We start from the raw sequence: 21,632 nt of genomic DNA, 5'->3' as shown, positions 1-21,632 counted from the left end.
TACTGAAAATAAATACACAGCAGTTTACTTCCCTAGATATGGCATAGTCACAGGTATTGTGGTGATGAGTACCAATGTGCAGGCAACAGTTGGAGCTCTAACAAGGTCTTTTATTTCTTCCTTTTTGCCTCACGACACTCACCTTTTACCAGTTGAGGAGATTACATAGTGTATCACAGGAACATAAACCTTTTCAGGCACTTTCTAAAATAAGAACTTCTTCACCAAGTGTTTTGTTTTGTTTTCTTTGATTGGTTTTCTTTCTCTTTTAATCTACAGTGTAAGGACTCTTTCATTACAATTGCACAATCTGTGCTTCAGAAGAGCTAAGGGTTTTTTTTAACTTTACATTGTACGTTTGTCTTTCCTTTCCTATGAATTACAAAGCTATTGGTACCTTAACAGTTTCACTGAAGTAGTAAATGTATACTGTATTTATACATAATTTTGGCAAATCTTGATAATATTTTATCAGCTCTTAAAATTGTATATTAAACCAAGAAGTATATTTGGTGCCATTTCAAGATCTTTTTGTGTTTAGTTCAAAATTAAACAACATGACTTGCAAGTTCACTCGTTGACAATAGACCCAAAACTACATTATTTCAGGGTTATTAGAAAATAACATTACTGTTTCTAATTGCTCCTGATGCATAAGAGTTATGTTTACTTCTCTGCTGGAATATATGACTAACAGAATTTCACCTACATCTAGATAATGTCTGCCATCTTTAATTTGCCGTAGCCCCATGCTATAGGCAGATTTACTGAGTATTAGGAAATTACAAATAGTTTTCTACAAGCATTGTTTTCTTTTCCCCCATGAGGTACTGGTTGTTACGTTTGAAATGCCAGAGGGATGCAAAATAGTCTGTTGATACTTCATCTAACACCATTCTTAGTTAATTTTATATAATTGTCTAAACATGCTGAACAAAGAAGTGGAATAGATGATCTAAGAAACTCTGTTTCTTTACATGTTCTGATTCTAAGCTCTGTCAGTTTTATAGCTGAAATATTCAGCTTGGTTTAGATTAATCAGGAATAAAAGGAAACACAAAATGAAAAAAAGTAATGAGCTTGTTTCCATAGAAACACAGTACGCTCTCTGCCAAAATTAACTGCTGACTTTGTATTCTGAAAGATGGTTGTGCAGACAACATGCGCTCCCTGATCTGCAGATAATGTATCAAATGTCTTCATAGTGTGCATCTTCTGATTGCGTTGTGCATCGTTAACAAATCCTTGTGCCAGTACCTTGCTACCAACTCTTAAAGTATGACTAGACGGTAATCTTTTCTCACTTCTGATCCATGTTATGGCTTTGGACTGGAGAAAGAAAAGATTAGTTTCACTGTGCATTTTATATTGTATGTCTCAAGTTATAACAGTTGATAAGCTGGTGAAGCTCCTTCTGTCAATATTCTCTGTAAAATCTTTGCTCTGTTAAAATCTATGGGTATTTTACTATTGGTTACAGTAGGACCAACATTTCATATCTAGAGTGTGATCATACACAACAGCAATATTGCTTGTCTGGTAATATAAATTCTGAAGCAAAGCAGATTCATTACAAAACGCAGAGGTACTAAAGCAGATCTTACAGGAAAAAAAAAAATTACCCATGATTTTTCATTAATGTACTAAACTTTACAGTGGTGTCTCTGTCTTAGTGTTTATTTCCGATGATACCTAGAAGGCCAAAAATGACAAATATATTAAAGAGGATGAGAATGTACAGTTCAGTTACTGCCTAGTAGTTAATAACCATCTGCAGCAGTAGAAGAGCTCTTATGGGTTGATTTTTAGTAATATTTGGAAATTTAGTAATTTTTAGGGGCTCTTGTGAAATAACTTCTTTTTGTAGAATTTAATGCCTTACTACAGTGAGCTTCTTCCCACAAGTCGTTCTTCTTGCCAAGGCATAGAAATACTTTTGGGAGAAATCAGTACTCCAAATTGTTTCCTAAAATCCGGCCCCGGCTTTCTGCCACAACCTCATCTTGTGCTTATTTTCATAAATCCTTGCATCGGAAAGCAGTGTTACTGTGTTTAATTCATGTTCCTGTTAGGGACTAGAATTTTGTTTTGTAAATATTACTCTTTTTGAGGGAAGCAATATCAAATTCTTTAGAGAAAGATGCATAAAAATTATTATGAAAGCTGTCAGTGGGCTTTCTTCTGCAAAATACTGGCATCCAGTTTCCTCAGACTCGTTCTTTAAAATCCATTCTGTTTATATATTTGCAACCTATTAATATTAAAGAGCTATTCCATGATTATGAAATCCATTTGCAGCAGAATATTTTTCATTTTGGGGGCAAAAAGAGGTCATTTCACCATCCAGAAAATTGCAGTACATAGTTGTGTCCTATATTCTTAATCTCCAGTTATATAAACAATTTTATTTATTCTCCAATTCATTTTGCATCTGACTCTCTGATTAAGATTGATCCTCAGCTACTTCCCCTGTTGTCGCTGCTTTGCACTAATATCTGGCAAGCATTAAGTCAAAATTACATTCTTCGTAGCTATCTAGGATGTTGAATTTGCTTTAGCTGGTAGGAGCAGCTGTAGTTTCAGGCTACTGAAAAACTGTCAGTTGGGTATAGAAGTAGCATGGATGTATTTCAGTAAATGTGTTCATAGTATGTCAAGCTTGTTAATTTCACAAGTAGCAAGCTTACATACCTAAATACAAGAGGTTCGCCCAGACAGAGAAGTGTTTAGATTTTATCCTCTGCAGGATTGGTTCAAGATTGGTTCCATTCTATACAATTCCTTCATTTTACAAACTCACAAAAGTCAGACTTCAGGCAAGGGTGGGAGAGAGAGTGAAACCTCAGTCTTCACAACTGGTGATTCCCTCTCTTCTCTCATAATTTTGATGCCTTTTTCCTTTAGTCACTTTCAGTGATTTTTTTTTTTTGTACATTTATATCACCCCTTTTTTTTCATGTATCACCATACTATAAAAAATAATATCAACATGGGAAAAAAAAGTTGAAAAAATGCATTTAAATTCATATGCTGTAAAGCCCCAAGTGAGAGTATGAGAAATACATTATTTGTTAGAAGCTAGGGAGGGAAAGAATCGCCAGTATGGGTCAGACACAGCACAGTTCAATTTACTACTTACAGCTAATATACAGCTTGGTATGTAGCTCAGCTAAGGTTCCGAAAGTCTATGCAAAGCAGATTTTTATAGTTTGCTCTGCTTTTATTCTGTGTATTCTCATTTTATTAATCAAATATGGTAGATTAACTGTTTGACTTATATTCTCAGAGATGAAGGAGCTTTTTCTCATATCCCTGAATGGGGCCATGCTGCCTGATACACTTATGCAAGCTGTGGATTTGCTTGTACACCTGACTTATATTTGTGCATATGTGTACTTTTCAAAATTCATGCCTAAGTTTGAGACTCATTGTAAAGCTGAGATACATGTGCATCATCCCTTTCAGTGTCTTACTTGTACAAAGGACACAGCATCTTACAAATAATAGGAAACATATTTCATTATTTGTCAACCTTGATTCTTTTCATGCTTTCTGAAAGAAGACTGATTTTCAGAATTTTTCTGGTATTCCATACGCACAGGAAGAAATAGGATTTTTTATTTCCGCTGCATGTACAGTAACTTTTTTTTCCCCTGTTCATATCCATGATCTTAATCTTTTTGATTCCTGAAGAGTGTAAGAGTGTAGCACAAAAGATTAATGTGTGTTTGGAGTTAACTGATATAACAACCACCTTCTGTGTATTTCGCAGTGAGATGAATTCATCTCATGGTTAAAACACAGGAATTATTTTCACTTTCTTCATGTGACTTGAAGTCTGCATTCACATAATTACATATGGCCAAGCAGTATTCCTTTTATATAAATCTGAATTAACTTCACTTTTCATCAGTGTTACAGGAATTTTACACCAGCATGATGGAAGTAAGAATATAGTCAATAGTAATTTGACAGCTTTTTTTAAATTAATTTTTTCAGTACTTTCAAGTTGCAGCTCTGAAAAGGACTGTGAGAAATAACTTTTCTTACAATATGTCAGTTTGTCTATACGTGCTTATTAAGTTAACCTATGGTAGAAGAGAACAGAGAAGTCGGTCTCTTTTACAGGGTGGGATGAAGTTTTGCTCTAATTTCTGTGGATTTGGCCATCCCATTTAATATGTTACATTTTCAGTTTTCCTGATTGCACTTCCGGCTTCCCTTCCAGCATCTCTCACTGTCCTCATACTGCTTTTATTTTCCTCAGCTTTTCCACTTCTGAAAGGTGATAAGCCTTAAAATATTAAAATAAAACAACAATATATACACATATATATACATATATATAGTTGTAAGTGCATCTTTTTCTGAAGCATTACTCATGTACTGTTTTAGATTTCTGCATCTCCCAAGTTTTCATGATACCTTACTAAGATGCTGAAGAAACTTACAGCCACATTGTAATGTGTGCATATTTACTCCCTTGCACAAGCGCAGCCAATAATTTAAGGGGATCAGCATTTCCTATTGTAACATACTTCCTTCAGTTACTGCTAGTTTAGCTGCACTTTAATTTTTTATCCCTTTTCCCCATTCTCTACATTTTGTTTAAACTGCAATTTTTGGAGTGTTTTAGTCAGAACATGCAGCCGTTTTTTTGTGTTTTTTTTTTTTTTATACTCATATGCGTTTCGTACTTCAGTTTTTCTTCTTTCATTAAGCTGAACTGGTGAATTTGTGTGTATATCTGTGTGAAAAAGCGTACAAAAGGAGCTGTGTGTTTGCATGAACTCAGTGTCTAGACATTACATGTAATAGATTTCAATTGTATTTTCTTTCTGGAATTTCCATTTTACTTGGTTCTGAACATGTATATATAAAAAAATCCTTAAGCTCCCTCAAGAAACAGTTACTTGACTTATCTGAAAATGGCTTCATGCACATGAATACAAATGCACAATGAGATATCAGCATATCAGTGAAGTGTCTGGAACATTTCTTTTGATGGCAAAATCATCTTTACCTCTTATTAGGCTTTCAGACCTGTTGCTGCTACAGCAGACTGAGCTGAGTTCTGGTCCTTTTAGTGAATGATAGGTAAAATTTTTAACTAGGTTTCAGATGCCAGATGCTACTCTTGTTTCTGCTTGTGCAAAGCCATGCAGGCTGTTAGCTTTCAGAGGGTGGATATGAAAGTGGAACATGAAGAGTTTTTCACGTTCAGAGTGATGCATGAACTAGAACCCTGCATGACCGATGAGCTTGACAGGGCTAGCACTTGCAAAAAGCATTATTTCAGCCACAAACTGAGTGCCAGAAGCCGTTGAAACTATGTAAGTTCTGCATTATACAATAAAATTTCTGTAGATTTTCTTCAGAATATGGAAATTAATAAACAATAGAACAAAATTCTTTGGTAACCTGGGAAGAAGAATTTGATGTGAGTTAATGTGAAATACTTTGAATTATTAACCATACAGTAAAAATAGATCAAAATTTTTCTTACTCGCGTTCCCAGCATAGGCAAACAAGAGGGCATTTGACAAAATCAGTGACTAGCAAATTTAGAACAAATGGAAGTAATCACTAGTCCAGCACTATGTTTTCAAACTATTGAATTCACTGTTTTGTGTCATTAAATAAAATGTCTGTATTTTAGAATAGCTGAGATAATTTTATGATCATCAATAACATTTACATTTTTGTTAGCCATGATAAGAGTTATCAGAGGGTAGTTCCCATATGTGATATAACACAGTTGTCCATAGAAGTTACTAAAGTAATTATGCTGTTTGGTGTGTTTCTTAATGTCTTTTGGTGGCAAGATACCAGTCTTCTTGTACTTTCTCTTTTTTAGTATGGTGGAGCTTATTTCGCAGACTTAGTTAAGCTAGCTAATGTCCCGTCATTTTTTTCATGTGGGCCGCTTACTCATGTCACTTACAAAATAGTGATAGTATTTTGACACGGTCTCCATTTTGGCAAAAGGAAAAAAAGTGGTATGTCTTCACACTGGTAAGGCTGTTGACATGATATTTTAATATATGAAGTGGGGAAATACAGCCTACTCAATCACCATTGTATTACACAACCAATGAAAACCAGGCTAGAAAAAATGAAAAGGGGCTTAGGAACAGCCTTCAGCTGTGGAATCATGCAAAGGCTTGAGATAAAGAAAACATTTCTAACTTTGAGGAGATTTATCCACTGTAACAGGTTATCTGAGGATGTTGTAGAACCAGTTTCATGAACATGTTAGATTAGCCATCTCCCAAAGACTGTGTAAGTATATATTTAGTCCACCTTCAAAGTAGGGGGCTAGGTTAAATAATATGTGGAAGTGCTGTCTAGCCCTACATTTCTGTGGGCCTGTTCTCTTTATTTTTGAGTCTTGCTGTTACCTTTTGCGGAATTATGTATAGGTTTTTCAATTTACCCGTTTTAGGAGAAGCAGGTTAATTTTCAAAGGCGTGTATAGAATTTGAAATTAAGCTTTTAAACAGCTATCTATATATCAGTTTTCTTACTACAGCACCAGAACAGATCGTCTTCACATTAACGTAAAAAAGGCAAAAATGCTATCTATTAATTGTCATATTACTACCTTGTAATTCATAAATGCTGTTTCTTTTGCCATGCATATTGCAAGGTATAAAATGTAATCAGTGAAGCACAAATAGCTTTTCAGTCCTTGAGATACTTGCAGGAGTCAATGGAGTTGGGGTAATGTGGTAAATATTCTGTTTATTTTGCTTCTACAGAAATGTATCTTCTGCAGACAGAGAATTAAGAAAATCTCTGGTGCCTGCATTCAGTGTTCATACGGACGCTGCCCAGCCTCCTTCCATGTTACCTGTGCCCATGCTGCAGGAGTGCTGATGGAACCTGATGACTGGCCATATGTTGTCTACATCACATGTTTCAGGCACAAGATCAACCAAAATGTGGTAAGGAATTTGTTTCCTTATTTGTTAAAAAATGGAATTGCAGAATTAAAGTGTGTTTCCAGAGAAAATGGAAGAAAAGATCTACATGATGCATTATAGTAGCTCCATCTATCGTATTTCCATACATAGCAAGCTATTACATCTTGAAGGTTTTTCCTTATGCCATTACCTGGGAGAAACGATACTTGATATGCCTAACACATTTTTGCATTAGAGTCATTGTTGAATGTATTGTTTTGACAGACAGAACAAATCTTTGAGTTCTCTGTTTTGTTAACCTGGAGTGTATTACAAATACCCAGATCACAGTATCTTGCCAATACTCACAGATACTGTGAGATAAAGGATATGGTATGTATGTAGGTTTTCTGTTCCACAGCCAAACAGTGTCTTGCAAATACCCAATTATAATTATTCTGTCATCTGGCAAAGTAACACTGGTATGTCATGAAAACTCATGTTATTACTGTGCCTTTTTATTTCTAGCCTGTGCTGAGGAGGAACCTTTAATTTTAGATGAGACACATCAAGAATTATTTTAATGTCTTTTATTCGAATGAATTGTTACTATCTCAGTTAAGAGAGAACTCTTGCCATTTATCCGCACCTCCCGGCCAACTCCCCCCGTTTATATACTGGACATGGTATGGAATACCCCTTTGGCTAGTTCATGCCCAGTATATAAACAGGGGGCAGTTGGCCGGGAGGTGCGGATCACGGCTCTGGCGTTGGTCAGCGGGTGGTGAGCAATTGCATTGTGCATCACTGGTTTTTTCCTTCACCTCCTTCCTTTTTTTTTGTTATTATTATATTTCATTATTACTATTGTTAGTATTATTTTTTACTTTAGTTCTTAAACTGTTCTTATCTCAGCCCATGAGTTTTACTTTTTTTTCCTTTCCTCCCCACCCCACTGGGAGGAGCGAGGGGGAAGCGGCTGCGTGGTGCTTAGTTGCTGACTGGGGTTAAACCACGACACTTGGGCTTTTAAGACTGTATTTTGTTTCCTAGCAAACCAGAAGGACTTAATGTAGTCTTATTAAGGAAATAGCTTGGTAAGTTAGTCAAGTTGAGAATTCACAAGCTGCAAACTTTTTATCTCCTTTATACATTAAAAGTGAAAGAAATAAACCCAGGTAATGTCTGTATAATATATGTCTGTCTTTCATGAGGTTGTCAGTGAATCCTTGGTCTTAATGACAAGACTACTGAAGAGTAAGATTTTCTTTCAAGTGTAGTGAAATATGTCTCCCAACTAGAGTAATCAGTCCTGAGTGTTCAATCTGCTGGTGGTTCTTAAAAAGGGAAACAAATTGTGTGTCCCTGTTTAAAACTTCCACAGAACTGTTAAGCCTTTTAAAGATTTTTGTTTTCCAAAATAAATTAATGTGTGAAACCAGTACACTTCATGTGGTTTTAGTTTCTTCAGACATTTTTCAAGAAAATGAGTTTGATTTGAAAAACAAACCAACCTCTATCTATACAGGCAACTTAAGATACTTTTCTTGGCTTTCTTAGAAAACGTTATCATTAGTTGAAAATTACTGGGTTAAAATCATGGCCAGTAAAAATAGGGCTGTTCTTCCCAAATATTTTCTAGTATTTGTTTGGGACAAGTCTTTGTACTCCAGGTAGTGGGATTTGCATCAGTAGCTGGGAAATCATTCCCTGATCAAATAGGACTTTCTGCATAATACTTTCTTCTATTCCCACTTCATATATATATTGCAGCCACTTCCTCAGCCCCTTAATTTTTCCACCTTCCTCTAATATATCTGCCTATGATGCTGGAGTCCCCTTATGCTGTTAAACAATGAATGTGATTTTCTTCACCTTATTCTCTTTTATGATACTAGATGGTAAATGTGCTGAAGTTTTGAATTATTTCTTCTGTGTTTATACAGCACTTAGTATAGCGGTATATCTGTCCTAAACAGACTTTTTTCTGGCATTTCTGTGTTCATGTTAATTATTAATAGAAATACCTACAAAATATTAATGAAAACCAAGTAGGTTGTTTAAGCAGAATTTATACTTTCAATCTAGTATAAAACAGTGCAGACTTTGGCACTTAACTTTCTTAGTATACCCTTTCTCTGGAACAGCAAGGAAGTTATTAAATAGTTATTATTTGGAATGGTGAGAAACAAAGCACATGCTTATCTGAAAAAAACACAAGAGTGACATGGAATCCCATAAAATCCATTTTTTCTTAGTGATTTTCTTGACCTATATTAGGTAGTGTCAAAGAAAACCCCCTCCCCCAACTATGGAGAAGCAGGATTTTGTGGGCTGCTATTTAAGAGGTTGTGTGAAGGATGTTCAAAGTAGCTTGGAATGAGACTATAACGCCCTTTCCTGAAACTCAGCACGAACCTTTTTGAAAAAATTCTATATTATTAACTTATTTCCTGTGGCTCAAATCAAAATCAGATTTGCAAAAGGGAAAGAAAAATTATGCTTTTGTGTTTTTCATTGGGCCAAAACTTGGAAAGATCAGATATTTTGTTAAAGAATCTTTTCCTGTGAAATTCTGAACTTACTCCTGAGACAAAGGAGATTGCCATATGTTTGTATATGCTTGGTTTTATACTCTGTCTTTTGGATAATTAATCTAATCACATCTTTAAGCCTTTGGAAGTTTTTCACCATTGGTTTTCTTGCTATGCTTTTCTTAGCTATTAACTATTCCTTCATGCAGAAATTACATTGCTCTTCACCATTAGCCATAGCAATGTATCTTACTTGTAATGAACTTTTTTTGTTTGTCTGTTGTTTTAACTTCCTTGCTTGAAAGCAGAACAGGGGAATCATGCAGACTGAAATATTATACTCACTTTGCAGATTTTTACAGGAATCAAATAGATTGTCTTGTCAGTGTATTGGGTTTGCGTGGCAAGGTTTTGGTAGCGGGGGGGCTATAGGGGTTGCTTCTGTGAGAAGCTGCTAGAGGCTTCCCCTGTGTCCAATAAAGTCAATGCCAGCCGGCTCCAAGTCAGACCTGCCGCTGGCCAAGGCCGAGCCCATCAGCGACGGTGGTAGCGCCTCTGTGATAGCATATTTAAGAAAGGGAAAAGAAGTTAGGGGACTAGCAACTGCAGCCGGAGGGAGGAGTGAGAATATGTGAGAGGAACAACTCCGCAGACACCAAGGTCAGTGAGGAAGGAGGGGGAGGAGGTGCTCCAGGCACCGGAGCAGAGATTCCCCTGCAGCCCGTGGTGAAGACCATGGTGAGGCAGGCTGTCCCCCTGCAGCCCATGGAGGTCCACGGCAGACCAGATATCCACCTGCAGCCTGTGGAGGACCCCATGCTGGAGCAGGTCAATGCCCGAGGGAGGCTGTGACCCTGTGGGAAGCCCATGCTGGAGCAGGCTTCTGGCAGGACCTGTGACCCCGTGGGGGACCCATGCTGGAGCAGCCTGTTCCTGAAGGATTGCACCCCGTGGAAGGGACCCACGCTGGAGCAGTTTGTGAAGAACTGCAGCCCGTGGGAAGGACTCACACTGGAGAAGTTCATGGAGGACTGTCTCCCGTGGGAGGGACCCCACGCTGGAGCAGGGGAAGAGTGTGAGGAGTCCTCCCCCTGCGGAGGAAGGAGTGGCAGAGACAACGTGTGATGAACTGACCACAACCCCCATTACCCATCCCCCTGCACCGCTGGGGGGAGGTAGGAAATTCAGGAGTAAAGTTAAGCCCGAGAAGAAGGGAGGGGTGGGAGGAAGGTGTTTTTAAGATTCGGTTTTATTTCTCATTATCCTACTCTGATTTGACTAGTAATAAATTAAATCAATTTTTTTCCCCAAATTGAATCTGTCTGGCTGTGATGGTAACTGCTGAGTGATGTCCCTGTCCTTATCTTGACCCATGAGCCTTTCGTTATATTTTCTCTCCCCTGTCCAGTTGAGGAGGGCAGTGATAGGGTGGCTGTGGTGGGTACCTGGCGTCCAGCCAGGGTCAACCCACCACAGTCAGCAAGGAAAAAAGTCTCTTCTGGTATTTAACAGTTGAAAACATTGTACATAAAGCAAGGACACTATCATTTCTCCTTATTTCAAGGAACCAAAATTAAAATTGTCTGTTTTTTCACTAATATAGCCTCTACAGATTGTGCCTAAATGCTCAGTGAATACCTGTGATTGCTACTTTCTTCAAGTTTAAAAAAAATACCGAACAACCCAAAACTCAATAATCAAAGGATGGCTTCTGGGCACTAGGAAAAATTGTGACATATATGTATAGTGGTATTATAATATGTAAATCAATGAGGGCGCTTAACAAGAAACCTACCTATGTACAGATAAATGTGTATTATTGCTGGTATTAGTGTATCTCTTCACCTCAGGCAAGGGCTTATTGCAATGATGAAGTGGAGTATGCATCCAAATTATTTATGGCTGTGATCTCAAGCAAATTGTGTCCAAATTATTCATTAATATACTTTCACAAGTCTTTTTCACCAGGGATCAGATTCTGTATTGTCTTCAGGATTTTTTCCTAGAGTACTATTTTAATGTCAACCATGGAAAACACTGGTGGGTCTTCTGATGAAAAATCATCAAAAAGACAATCAAAAGGGAAAGCATAATCCTTGCATCCATATAGTGCTGCCAAATGAACTAAATATGCAAATACTAAGAACTGGAGTTTTTAAATGTTGATACGACTTTTCAAAAATACGTTCTTTGGAGGTCCATGAACTCAAAAGTAAGCATGCCTCTTTTATTTGCTGAAGGTACAGCTTTAGAAATAACACAAAAATTTGCTAGCAGAAAAGTTGTTTTATACAGAATGTTTTTGATTATCCCTGTCGCAGCCTATATTACTTTGTTATGTAAAATGGAGTGTCAATATGCAAGGAAGGCTCTGCGATTTACTATTTACAGACGGTAGGTCATATTTTTTTCATTTTTCCTCTTTGACTGTGCTTGTCTCTGGGCATGAAACATATCTGTCACACATTTTTGTCATCAAACTGCAAGAACACTTGAAAATACGGTTGAGAATAGGTGCTGCAGATGTTTTGATTAAAAGCACTCTTTCATACATGAGGAAATGAGAAAAAGAAGTTGTATGCAACTATACTAACAGGAAAAAAGGACCCCAAAAGATCCATACAAGGTTAGCAGAGACAGCACTGAGGGTCAGAGAAAGCCAGCTGGAAGCAAACATGTACTCACAGGTGATGTTTCATTTGGAAAGTAAGATCAGAAGAGGCCATCTGGGCAGCCCCAGTTACACACATTTTGAAAGACTAACTGTCTTTAGAAGGGGCAAAGATAGGAGTTGCAAAAACCTGCTGTTGCTGCTTTTTGAGCTATTTCAAATTACCTTGTGCTATTATCGGTCAGTTCTTACCTCTGTAGCACACAGGGAACGAAAGGATGCTGTCAAATGGAAGCTGTAGATCCTTTTTCTGTTGAATACCTGCATAATGCAATGTCATTGTTTGCCACTGTCTGCTAACTAGTGCCAGCCCCTTAACATTTTAGAGAGACTAAGCATGCCTTAGGAAGGACATATTATTCAAAAATCATGAGCCGGCATATTTTTGAAATGTCATGCATCATTTCTGTGCCTAAATTGGAGTTCCGAGGAATAAGCTTAAAATGATGAGAGTTATGTTCCTGTATTAAATAAGTCTCAGAATTTTGAGGATCCCCCATTAAAAATTGTAGTCAGAGAAGGTTTCTGGATATTTATATATACATCAGATGCCTATTTCATGATAGTTATTATGATTTCATATACATATAGTTTATATATTTTATTTAACAAGACTTTTGTGTCCTGCCATACAGAAAATGAAGGAGAAAGTAATTTGACCTCTTATCTTCTTGAAGTTTGCACACAGAAGGGGAGGTTAACTTTTTTTTCTTTCTATCTGGTTGTTTTCTGTATTTCTGCCACTATCTTAGTTCATCCTTGGCTTAGGTACTGTTAAAGAAAATCATGCTTTTTAAACCACAGCTTTCTCAATAATCTGGTAACTACCACAGCTGCTTCTTTAATCTGATAGACTCCCTTACATAACAACTGTCCTTTCTGATCAAAAATGACATTCTTAACATCAATAAATTCTTAAGATTTTCTGACAGGAAATGTTTTCTGGGACATGCAATCAATTACAGAGTGTGCTTGTCGATATTTTTTTCTGAGAAATAAATCAAGAATCCTACCAAGATAACATACTAATAAATAATCTCCTTGAGCTAGGATGCATTTCTGGTTTTTGTTATTTGTTCTAATGAGCAATGGCATTTCTTCTCTGAAAATTTTATCATTAAATGAGCCTGTATTGTCTCTTAAAATATTAGGTTTTGCCTTCCATCTTCTCTGAGGAGTTCCATCTTCAGGCTTTAAAAACATTTAAACCTTTTAATAGAGCTATTTCTCCTTGGGCTTCTGTAGCATCAAACTTTTTATATTATCTTATATAAGTCAATCAATTAATACTCTCCAGTTTACTTCTGATCCCCCCCCCGCAAAAAACTGAATAGACTAAAGTCAAGAATTGAAAGGTAAATTAACATTTATGTTTACATATGTTTCAAGATGGGATAAAAAGTGCTAATTGACATGTTATCACTCCTGTGCTAATACCGGTAAATTGTTATTTATATAGTTAATTCTGCTACTTAGTCTAACTATAGACAGGTAAAATGAGGAAGAAACAATTTTGTTATGCATGTAAATGGTTAAATAATCTGTGAGTAACGTTATTTCTAGGTAAACTTGAAAATGCTTTAGAAACATCATTGGGTTTTACTGTCTAAGGTGACCTCAACTAAATCCTCCAAATGCGTATGTCAGGCAGAGCTCTGACACACAGAGATTTAGTGCACTGTCTCCAGAAATGGTACAGAATATTTGTACTTGGTTTGCCCTTAGTTTGCAGGAGCAGAGAGGTTTAAAAATTCTAAATGCCAGAAACTGGTCCAAGAAAGAGGCACGATAGTGACTATAGTCTCCGCAAAAACAGAAGTGTTCAAGTTTAGGGTGAGTTTTTCCTCTTCCCCAAAAGCATTGACATTACTATTAATGCTTGGAATCTAATAAAAAGAACTGATGCTGTCCTTTGTTCTCCCTTTGATATTAGTGCTAAAAATTCTACAGCTGTAGCATTTTCCAGATTTTCACAGACACTTTTTAAGATTATTGTATTGATTGAAGAATTCACTGCCTTTGAACGTTTGAAAAGCAGTGCTAGGAAATTAAGTAATTACTTTAGCGTATGTAATAAAGTATTTTCATACTGTATAAACATTTCTAACAAAAAATATTTTATCCTTAGTATGTACGAGTGTAGTTGCCCCTTGTAGTAGCATCTTTCATTATAAGAAAAGTTCAACTGTTCAGATATAGCCAAAGTCACAATAACTCACTTTTGCATAAACAAATGGACCTTTGTGAGGTAATGAATAGGCAGTCAGGATCATAAGAAAGAAGTGCCTTCCTTGTATTATTAGGATGAGAAGCTCTTGATTTAATTTTATGTGGTGAAGAAGGTTGCTTTTTTAAGTGGAAGGTTCATGAGGATACGTTAGTTGGGAGCTGAGATGTAACAGCTGTCTGCATCATGTGAGCTTCTGAGCATTTGCTCACTTACAAGGTTCCATTCTTTTTTTTATTTATAGAATCCATCAAGCAGTTATTGATGTAGAATTTTTGCATAGTTTAACAACCCTGCTACTCTTCTGATTGACATAACTAGCTCTGGGGAATTAAAAGTGAGAAATGAAAAAAAATTATTGTTACTGATTTACTACATAAATAACTGATGAAAAGTGGTCAACGTTGTCTGAAGTTTTAAAGCAAAAGTTGTGCCCAGTATGAGTTAAGAAGTTACTCAGATACACTGCTGTAGACAGCTCTGACAAGAGCTGGGTATGCATTTAGTTATTGCATCCCATTCAGCAAAATATTAAGCAATTACGTAGAATCATACTGAAATCCAGTACTTAAAAATCCCATCATTTAAAACAATGCAAGACCATAGTCTGTGTTCATCACATCTTACCTCTTCAAACAAATTCTATAAATTATTCTACAAATAAAATTTTCAAATATTGCTAATTGTGTGTTACTGATCTAATGCAGAATAGTTAGAAGGCATCAGTTGCAAAAATATTTTTGAATGTTGTGATTTGTCGTTCTTCAGATGCCATTTGTTTTCTCAGAAAATGCAGAAACTTTGTATGTAAAACAAATTTGTGTGATCATGATTGGAAGGAACAATTTTGCATTTGAAGTTTTTATATTGAATGGTGAACTGTTATCAATTCTGTTTTGACACTGATAAATTTCTGATGAGTAAGCTGGTATTTTAAAATGACTTTTTCTTTAAATTCTTGCTTTTTTCAAGAGAGCTAAAGCATGTGAGAAGACCATTACAGTTGGGCAGACAGTCATCACTAAACACAGGAATACACGATACTATAGTTGCAGAGTCATAGGAGTGACATCTCAACTCTTCTATGAAGTCATGTTTGATGATGGCTCTTTCAGTCTGGATACTTTTCCTGAAGACATTGTAGTAAGTACTTTCTCAGATACCTGTTCTTTCTGGTTGTTTTTTTTTTGTTGTTGTTTTTAGTTTTTTGTTTGTTTGGTTTTGGTTGGTTTGGTTTTGTTTTTTTTTAAATTAGAGAGTTGGAACCTCTTGAACTACTTCTTTTGACCTTGAGGAGATAATGTCTTAATATGCAGTTCATGTTTGTTACTTTTGCTGCTGAGAATTATTATTTTCTAATGGGCTTCCAAACCTTGGTTGTTCTAATTAGTCTTTGCCATTTGACCAAATGAATCAAAAGTAATCTTAGAAAATCTTTTAATTAAATAAGAAATATGTATTTAATAAAGGATATGAGAGAGGGAATTCCATATATCCTCTGTCTCTCAGAGATAACTTGTAAAAATTCCTTGCAGAATAGAAAAATCCTGCTGTAATGGGAAGAATAGCTCTCAGGAATCTGTTCTAGCAACTTGTTTACACCTTCTGATATTTAGTTTGTGAGATTACATTATTAATGATAAAAATCCTCGGGGAGAAGAATGGGTAGTTTATTGCATTTCCAAAAAGCAATTGAGATTTTGATTTCCCTTATGCACTTACATAAACTACCATGTTTCTCAGAACTGTTGAGGACCACATTGTGCACTTAGTTAGCACATATGAACAAAATTTGCAGACAATTGGGGAAAGAGTCTGTTTTCCTCCACATTTGCAATGAATACATTGGATGTTAACCTTCATTGTGTTCATCAGGTGCTGCTTGATGTCTTTCTCACAATATGACTCTAATCCTTGTTTACGTTCATGCTCCTCTGAGTCTTTTTTGTGCTGAAGTGATATTTTTGGTGTGCCTCCTGCTAATAATCTCTGAAAGTTAGAGCCTTCAGTGAACACTGGTATGCAAAAGTGCTATTTATTGCAAGACCACTTTTCACTTAGCCCTGTATCCTGTTCTGTATGTAGAGGGGGACAGTCTGGCATACGCAGCCGTGTGAAAGAATACACACTCTGCAGCTCAAGGGGCACCAAACCCTAGGAGTACTCCATATTCTTCTCCTGTGAAAGTCTTTGAGCTGTTCTGTTTTCTGCAGGCCTAATGTTTTCCTGGAAGTAGCATTAGCTGACACATACATCAGTGGAAATAATACTGTTGTTCTTAGAAGCTTCTTAGTTACTTGAAAGTCTGATGCCTTTTGAAAATACAGTATTTGAAAGGGCACATTTCAGAGCAGTGTATGGGGATTGAGCTGTTTACCTCCCACTGGTTTGAACAGAAGACAGTCAGCAAATCCCTCTTATATGTCTTTGAAAATGTATCCTTTCATTCGAAACACTCCGAAAGGCTCCATTAATGATCAAAGACATTCTGATTTAGGATGATCAAGATATTAAGCAAATGTGGCTGTATTGTTATTAGAAACCCCTCCTTTGTGTATGCCTGCATCAAGGATCTGGTAAGGCAGAGATGAGAAACTGCTTGCCGCCCTAGTGGGGTAGTCTGATCTGGAGCTAAGAATAAATGTAATCAGGTCTGGATATGCCTCGGTGCTTCTCAGATAGTGGATGAACAACATATAATTGTTTGATGGAAACACCAAACGAATTTCACATTCCTTAGAGAAATCTCGTTGTGTTTTCATTAGATAATATACCTGCAGCAGTTACTGGAAGGGGAAAAAAAAAAATGTTTTTTCTTCTGCCTGGACTAAAACTTGCTAATCCATGCAATGTGCATATCAGGTGTTAGTGCCGCTGGGAGGACTTATTCATCAAATCTGGTGTGAAAGCAATGTTGCTGCCTATTGAAGAACTTATTTTTCTAATCTGTTTTCACTTTTCAACTAGCTCACAAAGATAGCAAGAGCTTTCTGCTTTTCCAGTATGTGCTGAATCCACTACATAATTTCAGCTCAGCTCACAATAGACCACAGTTCCAATGTTCAGACATAGTGATTTATTTTTAAGGAGGAAAATAGGGAGCAGGGAAATTTCAGTCTCGAAGCTTCATGAAACTGTTTGCGTGTAAGCATTCAATAACTACCAAAGCAGGGTATACATTGGTCTGTTCTCATATATATTTTTCTTGGTTTGTGTTAGCATTTGCTAACCCATCAGGTTGGGTTTCTTTTAAGTGTAGGTGTTAGATACAGGCATAGCTATATAGATTTTTTTATTTCAAGCTATTGCTTGGGTACTATACCTGATTTCTACCTTGTCAGAATTTCTTAGAATAATCACTCCTCAATTACAATGTTTAAACACATTAGATAGCTTGTTGATGTGCTAACCAGTCAGCTTTCCCTCGACCCAGCAGGTGTAAGAGGGTGCAAAGAAATACATGGGTACAATTCTTTGCTGGAAGAAACAGCAGGACAACTTCCTCTGTAAGTCATGGAAAGACTGCAATGAGGGGGATAGTACGTGACATCTTAAAGGAGGTGAGATGACAGCTTTAACAGTTATTTTAACGATGCATGCATACAAGTGGGGAGTGCATATGCTGCAGTCCTGAGTAACTGCTACCAACAGACAGCATGTATGTGTGCCACTTGCCACTTCTTGAAGGATTAATGCTCTGTAACTTGTCACACAGCCCCTAGCTCAGCACCAGGAGGAGTACTGTCCTGCCCAACAGTCCAGATGTCAGTTTACAGATTATGCATCAGGAAAAGTCTCAGTTCTTTGGCCTGCTCATTTAGGGAGGGTGTCCCACAGTTCTCCCCCCCCCCCCCCCCCCCCCCCCCCCCCCCCCTTAGTACCTGATGGACATATCTCCACTGGCATATCTTGGCAGTTTGCTAGAAGTGAATATTCTGGGTATTTAGCTAGGAGTTTTATTTGTTTCTCTCTATATAGTGGCTGTCAATAATGCCTTAACAGCAAGTATAACTGAAATATATATACATATATATGTAACTTGAAATTAGAGCTAAGGATGAAGTTGTTCCCACATTACATTATTAAAATCCCAGCTAAACAGGGAGGCCTTGCAGTATACTTGGTCGGGGGCAGAAAAGCCCTGCCAAATTATATTGATCGCAAGGAAGAGAGTATAAAAAAAAATAATTGTGGAGTCAAGCATGCTTTGAATCTGTGGGGAGGTCTGATTACAGGAGAGCTGAGCACACCTCTCCTGAAATGGTAGACATCCTTCCAGGCCTCTTGCCCCAGTAAATGCCCTGGTCCTCCAGTGACCAGTTTACACATAATTCTTTGCTGTCGTGGTTTCACCTTGTGGTTATCAAGCAAACTAGGTGAACAAAAATGAGGGTACTTACTCTTGCTGCCATGACATACCCACACTGTGTTTTAGTTTACTATTAGTGTATAAATGTAGCTTTACCTTCTCCGTTGTGAAGGTAAAGCTGATCTGTGGGTTTTCATGCCCACAACCCAAAATGGACTTTACTTATTAAAATCTATAAATTGAATACCATCCTAAGTGATATTGTAGCTTGTGGAATGCCCCTGTAAATGTTCCTTACAAGCAAGAGCATCTTAAGAGTTGAGGAAGTGAGATGTGTTTGGAAGGACACTTGGATGCTATATTCAGGAGTTCATGAGCTTGTTTTGCAGAACCACGTTATGGTAATTTTCTGAGGTCCACATAAAATCCAAAAAGCATACTCTTGAAAAAGTGTATTTTAGTTCAGGTTAAGGCATTCAAACTGCAGCTGTCAAAAGCAGGAACAACAAATTATTTTTGCATGTGTCTAGGTGGTGCATCCAACATCTTGCTTGATTTTTTTTTGTCTACCACTGTTTTTTGAAGTGGATGCCACCTTACCTGAAAAAAAATCAGGCATGAAGAGAACCCCACCAAGCAGTGGATTTTTAACATACCAATAGTGATACCTGGAATCCTTAACTGAATTATGCTGATACTTATGCAAGTACCTTCTTTCAGTAGTGGACCCAAGAGAACCTGCAGTGTGAAGAGAACAGAGGAGATTAAGCTCTATTTTTCTGTGTCTATCAATACTTTAAATTCACCACTGGCAGGGGAGGGAGGAACAGGGCTATTGAGAACTCTGACAGCCAAAGTACTTCACTGAAATTATCACAAAGACTACGACTTCTCACAGTGTGCACCTAAATTTCACAAAGTCCAAAATTATTATTCTCTGCTTTCTTTGTAACAAAATGGAGCCCATTTTAGTTGGCATTATTCGAAGAAAAACCTGCCAGTATGATAGCAATGTGATTTGAGAAGCTATTTAATTGGAAAAAAAAAAAAAAAAAAGGGACTTTTCTCAGCCAGGGACCTTCTTTGCAATCTTCTACCTCTGTCCCAGCCCACAAGTGCTCACTTTACACCCCTACAAAATTATGAAATGAAAGCTTTGACATCTCAAGACCCACACTCTAATGTATACACATACTGTATGCATAGACTTGCCAATTATCCTGTCTTTCTTGATGATTGTAGACTCACTGAGATTCTGAATGGTCCTTCCTGGCCTAGATATCTGGCAGGGGTTTGAAGCTGCATAGGCATTTATAATCTTAGAAGTTGCTCAAGACAAGGTGAACTAATTGGAGTAAAGTACAGGCAAAGGGGTCAGGCTGAATACAGATTGTCCCAAGGATAGTATTATTACACTAATGAGACACAGAACAGATTTACTTCATGCTCCTTTGAGATGTAGAACAAAAGGGATTTAGCTGGGCGGTTCTTCAAAAATCATTTCCTCCACGGGCTAGCTAAAGGGAACATTAGTTTAAAAACATAATGTGCCATTATGTACGTTGAACTTTTTGCATGTGCAGGTTCGAAAAGGTAGCTCACTTTTGGGGGCCGTGAGTGTCAGTGCTGGGGACGTAGCTTCAAGAACAAAGTCTTACTTCTTTACAAAAACTTCTCCCTAATGACTTTGTCCATGACTGCTGACTTTCACTGGTGCAATAAATATGTGTCTGCATATGTCTATGTGGGACACTCAGTCAGCTTCTCAGTTTCTGTATATGTTAATACTTCTGCTACTGCTTTTGAAAAACCATGCTGCTTGAACAGTGGACATTCAGAAATACTGGGCTAGCACGTAAGTCTTGACAGTCCATTAATGTTCACCTGGATATAAAAATTAGAAGATTTGATTCTAGCCCTAGTAATTTCTGAAGGATGCTGTGGTTTTTTGAAGATCTGTTCTACAAACCAGACGTATGTAACTTCTCCTCCATCAACCTTGTCTGGCATTATAAATAACTAAACTCCTGACTAGTTTCCAGCATTTTTTCCAGTGGTTTCTCTTCTGTATGCCTTTCTCTCTTTATCTCTTCTGACAACTGTTTTCTGCTTATCTACCTGTTCGAATCAAAACTTTAAATAGTAGTGCTTACCTGCCTCCTTGTAGCTGTGAAAGATCCATTAGACTTCTGACAGACAATACTAGCTTATAGTTCAGTTTTATTATATTGGCATGTAAATCTGTAGAGTGGCTAAGGAAATTAGAACTGTTGAATTCGCACTCTTTCTGGGCAATCTATTGATACTTTGGATGCACTCCAGTATCACCGTCACCAGCGATTTCTGAGAGTGTGAAACAGAAAAGCAAGCAATGCATTTCTGAAGGTAATAAGAGGATAGATCGTATTTGGTATAAACTTAGTCAAAAAGTCCTCAGAACTACTTGTGTGATGTGGGAAAAGAGACCTAGTGAATTATAATAGGTTTAGCAACCTTTTTTTTTACTTCTTAACTGAGACAACATTAAGTCTCTGAGCTGAATAATGCGCTACTCATGTTGGGCTGGCACAATTTTTTTTGCAGCATTATAAAATTATCTGCTGTGTAGTTGAACTTACTACTCAGCAATTTGTATGGTGTGACCATTGACAGACAATTCTGAAAAATTCTAGAAAGCAAGTTTGAGAGCTGCATGACATGTCTTTGAGAGGAAAACTTCGCGTTTGTTTTCTGGGTTAGATAGATTTGTAAAAATTATGTGGGATTTTGCATTCTTGTTCTGTGAAATACTCCAAGAAGTTAAATACGTATGTATGTTTTAAAGAATTTACTTCAAGTTCGTGCGAGCTGAGAAATTTATTTTAACACAGTTTTGTAACTGTGAACTTTTGCACTGGATTTGCAAGCACTGATACACAGAATGCTGTGCTTTGCACATGCAAATCATTGTTTGCATCTTGTGAATACTAACACAAATGAATTCCTG

General features: G+C 37.1%; 1 protein-coding gene across 1 annotated transcript in view; it reads left to right on the top strand.

Annotated features, from left to right (window-relative positions):
* Positions 1 to 21,632, top strand: part of KDM4C (lysine demethylase 4C) — a 285,808-nt gene that overhangs the window by 246,032 nt on the left and 18,144 nt on the right. Inside the window, exons 18-20 of the mRNA XM_050912623.1 lie at positions 6,762 to 6,947; positions 13,836 to 13,943; positions 15,310 to 15,480. Coding sequence (XP_050768580.1) covers positions 6,762 to 6,947; positions 13,836 to 13,943; positions 15,310 to 15,480 — 465 coding nt within the window. The remainder of the gene's footprint in view (positions 1 to 6,761; positions 6,948 to 13,835; positions 13,944 to 15,309; positions 15,481 to 21,632) is intronic.

This window comes from Gymnogyps californianus, chromosome Z (genome assembly GCF_018139145.2).
Source record: "Gymnogyps californianus isolate 813 chromosome Z, ASM1813914v2, whole genome shotgun sequence".
Taxonomy (NCBI): Eukaryota; Metazoa; Chordata; class Aves; order Accipitriformes; family Cathartidae; genus Gymnogyps; species Gymnogyps californianus.
This window is presented reverse-complemented; position numbering and strand designations above follow the sequence as displayed.